Source organism: Gopherus evgoodei, chromosome 4 (genome assembly GCF_007399415.2).
Source record: "Gopherus evgoodei ecotype Sinaloan lineage chromosome 4, rGopEvg1_v1.p, whole genome shotgun sequence".
In the NCBI taxonomy this organism is placed as follows: domain Eukaryota; kingdom Metazoa; phylum Chordata; order Testudines; family Testudinidae; genus Gopherus; species Gopherus evgoodei.
The window spans coordinates 103822359-103830676 of record NC_044325.1 but is presented as its reverse complement, the minus strand read 5'-3'; the positions used below and the strand labels follow the sequence as shown (position 1 = coordinate 103830676).

General features: G+C 40.1%; 1 protein-coding gene across 4 annotated transcripts; it reads right to left on the bottom strand.

Moving 5' to 3' along the window:
- Positions 1–2377: 2377 nt before the first annotated feature.
- On the bottom strand, positions 2378–7696 carry ASCL3 (achaete-scute family bHLH transcription factor 3). Of its 4 annotated transcripts, XM_030560407.1 has the most exons (4): positions 6221–7696; positions 6003–6069; positions 3995–4636; positions 2378–3272 (listed from the first exon to the last, which is right to left on the bottom strand). In XM_030560407.1, exon 4 carries the CDS (start codon positions 3253–3255, stop codon positions 2734–2736), a length of 522 nt encoding a protein of 173 aa, XP_030416267.1. In that variant the 5' UTR covers positions 3256–3272; positions 3995–4636; positions 6003–6069; positions 6221–7696; the 3' UTR covers positions 2378–2733. The 4 variants fall into 4 exon arrangements, with proteins under 4 accessions (XP_030416267.1, XP_030416268.1, XP_030416269.1 ...); XM_030560408.1 differs by having other exon boundaries at positions 4392–4636; positions 6003–7696; XM_030560409.1 differs by having other exon boundaries at positions 3995–4047; positions 6003–7696.
- Positions 7697–8318: the final 622 nt, after the last annotated feature.

Here is an 8318-nt window from a genome sequence, read left to right as displayed (position 1 = left end):
TATAATCCTATCATAACATCCCCTCCATATACTTATCAAGCTTTGTCTTAAAGCCAGGAAAGTCTTTTGCCCCCACTACTTCCCTCGGAAGGCTGTTCCAGAACTTCACTCCCCTAATGGTTAGAAACCTTCGTCTAATTTCAAGTCTAAACTTCCTAATATCCAGTTTATACCCATTCGTCCTCGTGCCTACATTAGTACTAAACTTAAATAATTCCTCTCCCTCCCTAACGTTAACCCCCCTGATATATTTATATAGAGTAAGCATATCCCCCCACAGCCTTCTTTTGGCCAGGCTAAACAAGCCAAGCTCTTTGAGTCTCCTTTCATAAGGCAGTTTTTCCATTCCTCGGATCATCCTCGTAGCCCGTCTCTGAACCTGTTCCAGTTTGAATTCATCCTTCTTGAACATGGGTCAATGGCAGAACCTGGAACATAACCCTGATTTCTTGAGTTCCAGTCAGGGGGCCATTCACTGAACAATACTGCCTCTCCCATTTTCAGGTGAGTAAAGAGAGATTTCTTAACCTGGAATAATATCTAGGAATCTTCCTGATTGTTGATCCCTGCTCTGACCTCTAGATCTGTCTCCTCTTCCATAGCTTTAATGAATTGTTACAAGGGCATTTCATTGCTCCTCTGCTGGAGTTTTTTACGTTCATCCACTACACATACGAAATCCAGTACTTAATTAGTGCCAGGGCTTGCCAGGGCTGATCCCCGGCACCTCTAGGCTTGGCAGTTCACAGCCCTGACACCTCCAGGTTTGCTGCATGAATTATGAATGTAAAAAAATTCTATTTCCCAGCTGTTTCATCAGAGTCTTATTTCATAGTCTTTAATTAATTTAATTTAAAACAACTGAATGACTAGCAGAATTACCTCTGACCTTACAATCCTATTGTCCAAAAGCTTGGAAAATAGTCATGCTGTCTTACTCCTCCTGAGGAACGCAGGCATGAAGTCACTGGGGCATGCTGGTGCTCCAGTGTTTTGAAAATCAGGCCACTTACTCAGGAACCTGAATGTGGATTTAGGAGCTGAACTTGAAGATCCTATTTTTGAAACTCTTGGCCTTAAAGCTTTGTTTTCACTCAGAAAAGAGAAAAGACAACTTGGTCCTGACCAGGTTCAATATGGGCTGTAGCAGCAACAAAGCTTTTAAGCCTTCAAAAACAATGGTGGAGATTTCAAGACTTCAACTAGAATGGAGAGACATACATGTGCATGTGTGCGCTAGAGACCTGCCCCACGCTTAAAGGTATAGTACTGCAAATAGTGATTAGTAGACTAAAGTTCCTTTTCTGTGTCATGGTAAAAATAGCTTTTTGCTTCCATAAACCCAGTAGCGTACACATGACTGCTGGGCCTAAAGGAAAAGCAACATCTGGTTTAGATTATCAGATGCTAAGGCCTTTTTCCTCAGTACTTTGCTGCACCCACATTGCAGTTGCTCTTATTATGGGACATGGAGAGCCTTTTTATTGAATATCAATAAAATAGGACTATAAATAATATAGCACCTTTCAACCCAAGGGATGTCAAAGATCTTTGCAAACCATGGGCTAAATCTTCCCCATCACTCTCATGTGAGTAGGCCCTAACTAGAAAAATTTGCTGAAATGCAGCTAGCTATAGGGTGAAACTGTCAGTTATTTAAGAGTGCAGAGCAACAATTTAGGACAACAAGTGAAGAAAACATTATAGGGAAAGTGCGGAGGCATATAGGTTTGCAGGATGTCATTCCCCGGGGCCAGATTCTGTCATCCCTCCTTGGAGTAGTATCTTACTATGTCAGTAAGTAAATCCATATTCAGTGATTTTCAACAAGACAACTCATGAAATAAGCTCACTGACAGTATGGGTGATGGAATCTGGCTCACAGACTGGAATTTGGCCAGGAAAAAAGGGGTTTACAACCAAAATAAGAGTTCCAAGTTTCAAGTACGAAAAATAATTGGTTAACAAAAGGATAGAGCTGCATTTCCAAAAATGCTGCATTTTTCCACATTCAGGTAACTATACTTTAGAAAGTGTTTTTACCCCTTTTTAATAATAAAATAATACTACCACTACTTCACTTTTATAATGCTTTACATGAGTAGATCTGAGTGTTTTAAAAGGTCAGTATTCTCATTTTACAGTTGAAGAAACTGAGGCACAGAGGGGGGCACCGACCTGCTAAGTTCACCCAGCGGGCCTGTGGCAGAACTGGGCTATATCCACTAGGCCAATACACAAGCAACTTGGGGGGAAAAAAATTGTCCTTCGTATTTTGAGGAAGAGAGCGGCAATTAGGGCAGAGATTCTTTGGAGAGGTGTGAAAATGAACAGAAAATGAAACATTCCTGAAAATGAACAGAAGCTGAGCCCCATCCATGAGAAGGTTACACTTTATTTAAAATGAGCAGACTGAGATGGCATATACATTTGCTCCTTTCTGAAAAATGATATATAGTCGTACTTTTGGTTTCTAACTAAGTTAAAGGATTTTTTTCTAATTTCCAAGAATTAACTAAAAAAGAGTTTACATTTAATTTTCCTGTAGATTTCTCATCTCCGTGTAATTCCCTGTAGATTAATTTAAACTCTTTCCCCAGTAGACAGCTAGAAATGTGTGCCTTGTACAGTTCATAAAATGTGTTTCACAGAAATATTTGTGTCACCAATAATGTGATTGTTATTAGCCTCAGCTGTGATTATTTTTCTTCCCTGGAGCAGTTCAGCTACTCATCAAAACTGGATCTCTCTGGTAATTGCCTTGGAAGTATGGCCCAGTTCCAGGTTATTCTTCTCTGTCACTGCAGAATTACTGTACAGAACAGATTGTAGATAGTGAATGTATTTTATTGCAGCTCGAAGTGTTTCTACTTTGCTGAGCCGTTTCTCTAAGTATTCCTCAGGCAGGTGACGTCGGAGTTTGGCGTATCCTTCGTTGACACACTTAACCCTCTGCCTTTCCCTTTCATTCCTCTTTCTGATGAAAGCTGGTCCATAGGAATAGTCACCTCTGCCATAATTAGCCTGGGCCACTTGGTAAGGAAAGTTGCAAGGATCAGTATAGAAGTTCTCTGTGATCAACTCCTCAGATGTAAAAGGAAGAAGTGGCAAATCCTCAGAGCAAGTGAACTGGGTAGGTGTCTCAGGGTACACATGAAACGTGACAATAGGGTCCCCACCGAAAGGCCTAGTCACATGTTGTGAGTCGTAGATGGACAACCTGTCCATGAAGTTACAGTAGCTTTTACTATCCATTGTGTTTTGTGTTTAACCTAGAAAAGTATATTTGCATATTAATTGAATGATTCATACACCACAACTACTTACATGGGTTAGGTTCTATTACTGGCATAGACAGTAAACTATTTGGGGCAGGGATTGTCTTTTTGTTCTGTGTTTGTACAGCACCTAACACAATGGGGTCCTGGTCCATGACTAGCTCATGGGTGCTACACTAATACAAATTATAAATAATAATTTTTCAGAAGAAAGGATTTTAATGCATTTATGATATTATCGAATGGTGTGGGAGGTTACCACATGGTGTGTAATGATGCCCTATTCAGGGCTGCCTGGGGGGTGGGGCGGACAAGTGGGGCAATTTGCCCCAGGTCCTGGCCCTCGCAGGAGCCCCCAAGAGTTTTTTGGGGACCCTGGAGCGGGGTCCTTCACTCGCTCCGGGTCTTCGGCGGCAATTTGGTGGCAGGGGTCCTTCCGCTCCGGGACCCACCACCGAAGTGCCCCGAAGACCTGTGGTGGGGGGTCCTTCCGCCCTGGGACCCACTGCTGAAGTGCTGGATCTTGTCTCCCGCCGCCGAAGACCCCAGGCCCTCTGAATCCTCTGGGTGGCCCTGGTCCTATTTGAATAGCATCCTTCACATACACATGGAAATGCATAATCACCAGCATATGCTATAGAAACTTACTAAGCACTGGCTAAAGATAAAGTAATCCCTTCAGCCTCCTAAAGGAAACCACAGTTAAGCTAATTTACTTGGCATTTGTAACATCAGATCCTCTTCATTTCCAAACATAGTCCAGCTCAGTCTGAAATTGACAAAAAGTACTTATTGCTGGCATTATATAAACTATAACTGGCTGAATTCTTGTTCCTTCCTCCTGTGCTTCTAGTGACTTCAATCTCCTTCAATTCCCTCTTCAACCCTCACCACTTTCAGTTAGCACTCTGCCACTCAGAGAGACACAGGCACTCCCATACACCCATCACGCACTGGCAAAGTAAACAACCTCTCCATCCCATCATTCCCCCAAAAAACATTGCCACTCGAGTGCCCGTAACCTTCACTGAGCCAAACAAAACATTCATCAAAGAGTTTTAAACTCTTCCCTTCTTTTGTCTTTTCACCTACATGTTTGATGTTTTCACTCACTGTATAATGTTGCAATTAGGTTGAAAACTCCTTTGTGCAGGGACCTCGATCTTATTTTTATGTCTGTAAAGTGACACACTGGTTCCATGTCTCCTCTGAAGAGGATTCCTGATGGATTCCTGTACCCAGGACTGTTTTGCAGAATCGGCATCGTCCCCCGCTCCCCCAATACAGGATTATTAGAAGATCATCTTTATAGCCAGTATTAAACAATGCTAATGAAAGTTGTTCAGATTAAATTCCAGCTGTAAAAACATTTTGTTTATTTGTTAGTTTTATTAGGGAGAGGGGTTTCTACACGGTAAGTGAATGAACTTCCCTTTGGAGTACTGCTCAGAGCCACACTCCCTTTAATTCTCGATGGCCCATTAGAGGACACATATTCTCTCTACATCTGCCTGACAGCAGATATGACAGAATTAATTGTTCAGGATTTGTATTTAACCATTTAAATCACACTTGGAAGTTTGAGAGAGACAGTAAAATTGTCTCTCTAATACGAAGTTATGTTGTACTTCTATGGGATTGTCAAAGCACTGGAAGAGTAGTTTAACCTCAGCCCTCCAGTAGTTTTTCTAACAAAGCTACTCTTTAAAAAAATTTAGCTGAAAATTCATAAGACCACTATTCATTTTCAGTGACTGTATGCAATCCTTGCTTGTATAGAGACCAGCCTGTTTTCCTTTTGCTACCTTCCACCCTCACGTCATCAAGATGTCACCATCTAAAGTAGTCAGGTTCCATCATGCCCTCTAAGAGAAAAAAAGAGGCAGGAGAACTAAAAATCATTACAGGAAATGCCCTTCTTCCATCACTCATTAAAAAAAAATTGCCAAGCACTAGGTGTTCAGTGTTTACATAGAGGGATGTCTGCTACCTGACAGAGGGAACGCCACCATTGAGTTAACTCCTACACAATTAATTGGGGCTATTTTAGCAGATTTTCTGATACTTTCATATCCTCCATACTCAAAAGGGAGGGAATTGTGTGATCAAAGTTTGGCCTATCCTCAGATCCCAAGTTCACATTATTCCCACATGTAAAGTCATGTTCAATCAAAATATTTCTGTATCCAATCACAACTACTGCTTTAATTCAGTTTTGATTTTACTAAAACTTTCACTGACTTGAGAATCTATATTCACCAAAAGCTCTCCAAAAGAGAAAATCAAATATGTTCTAGAACAGATGCTTTCATAGGCTAGCTGCTAGCAGAAACATGCACTGAACATAAAAATTCATGTTCAGTGACAGAAGCTAAATTAAATTGCTATACATGAGGGAAAATCTGAGGTGAACATATAGCTATTATAGATGAATTCAAACCAGCAAATGGTTATTGTTCCTTTTGTAAATATAGGAAGAAAATTAATTATTTTCTTTAATTATATTCTACTGACATGTGAATGTTAAATGTTACCTTAAGATAAAATCTACATGTGCACTGAATAGCAAAAAAATAAAATATCAGAAATTCATAGCATTGGCTGGATGGCACTAACACTTTTGCTACACAACAGGATTACACAAAACACTTATCTGCCATCCGAACGTCCAAGACAAATGCAAAATCAAAGTGCTTGAAAATCATTTCATTGCTATAGACTCACCTGTTTTGAGATGGAGAAAATTCTCAAGTAATCCAAGGAAACAGAATTTTCAGGTTGCTCAAACTGTCTGTAAAATATCAGAATTTTGCACTGAAAATTAAAAGTTTTAAAGTTAACATTTTCAATTCTTACCTGGCAGTGCAACTTATTTTATCAAACAATGGGTCATTCTAAATACACATTAAAAATAGACTATTTGAAGTACTGAAGTTATTTACCTCAATTTTGATAGATATTTATTCAAGCCATAATGTTATATATTTGCCAATACATATTGCTTTCTTTGACAATCTCTTACCTGAACTATGTAGTTCCAGTGCTGTTTTGTTGAGTCAAAGACTGGCGTAATTTATAGTCAATTGACAATATGCAAAGTAGCTTACACTTAGATCTGCTCTTTTCTGGTTTAGCTTTTTCCACCCACACTGTAGCTATAATGGCAACAAATATTAGAATTATGGGATACAATGTTTAAATGTATTAGATACAATTGAGCTATTTTAGAAAGTAATCAGCAACATATTTTATTTATAGCCCTTGGATCCATATGCTATAGCAAGTTGCTATAATGAATGCCCTTTTCAATTAATTGAATTTTACACCCAAATATTTAACAGAATAAAAAACTAGTTAGCACTTCAGTTATATTTGCATTGTTAAATACAGAAATCTCAATATATTTGAACAAGAGGATATATGATGTTGGTATCTGCAACTAGATTGTTTTTATGGTAGTGTCACAAGATACTAATCTTTAAATTGCTACTTTGGTATGTTAATCCCAAAATCTCAACATTGGGCCAGATTCTCAACCCTTCTCCACTCCTTTCCATTACTTGAGGAATAGAAACTGACTGGATATCCTCTCTGGAGGATTCCCAGTAGCCATACAGATGGTGTGTGTGTTGCACACTCACTGGCTATCCCTAATTTGTGAACAATTCCTAGACTAGGGGCAGCGTGGAGCTGAGGCAAGAACCAGGGAACCCTAACAGTTTTTTAGCATCTTTACCAGCAAGTGCAACTACTCCCTATTAATTGTGCCAAATGAGTTTATATAACTTATACCAAGTATTACAGACAAATTCTAACTAGAATTCAGTATGTGTAAATTCACTCATTTTGAAAGCCTCAATTCCAGTCTAGTATTAGGACTTTTTACTAATCAGACCTTCTATAGATCATAGTACTGCAGAGTCTTATCTTGAACATTTGAAATACACAGTAAAATTAGTGACAGCTAATTCACTACTCAGAGACAAGTGCATACACACTCTTCTTTCCTGGTAAGGCCCGTTCAAGCCTTAAGAGAATCGAGTCTGCTTGAAGCCGTCTTTGCCTCTGAACAAAGATTAGTCTTTGGGATTCAAAATATCCTCACGCCTTCATAGTAGGGACCTCCATTTATCTCCCTAAAAATTCACTTCACCTGCTGACGGCTTGTGAGGGAAGGCAGGCAGGCAGACAAGCAAGGAGCAGTGCTTCTGCCACTGCTGCTATATGAAGTGGTAGGCAATAGGCACCCTTGCAACAAGGAACTGCAACTGTTTCTTCTCTACGGATGTCAAGTGCATCATTGTCACCAGTTTGGATAGTGTGTGGGGGGCAGAAACAGTAGTTCCTGAACTTTGAGTATGTCCACACTACCCACTGGATCGGTGGGTAGTGATCAATCAGGGAATCGATTTATCACGTCTCATCTAGACACGATAAATCGATCCCCGCCGTGCTCCCCTTTGACTTTGGAACTCCACCAGGGCGAGAGGTGAAAGTGGAGTTGACAGGGAAGCTGCGGCCGTCGATCCTGTGCCATGAAGTCGGGAGGTCATTCGAAATAAGATACGCAACTTCAGCTACAAGAATAGCATAGCTGAAGTTGATGTATCTTACAATGACCTCCCCTCCCCCCGAGTGTAGACTAGCCCTTTGATTACTTGTACTGTCAGGCCACTGGTGTTAACCTTTCATTGATTAGTGGCTACAACATGTTGCTGGGATTTGGGTTGGTTTTTTTTTTTAAATACTCATTATGATTTTGCTAGTATTGAAGAGTTTCTGCTTTTGTGAAGTTAGTCCTCGTGAAAAGTGCTGAAATAACAAAAGACTGCAGTGCTCTGTTTATCGGTGAAGGGTAAGGACAGTGGAAGTGTCTTTATATGGCCCTCTTAGTGTCTCAAATGCTAATATGGATGGACTAGCTCTAGGTGCAACAGCCAATTTAAGTTTCTATGCCCATTTAGTCCTCCACCTTGCTGTTTAAAATGCCAAGAAGAGTGCCAGGCAGTAATAACTGGTGATTTTATGTGAATTTTCACC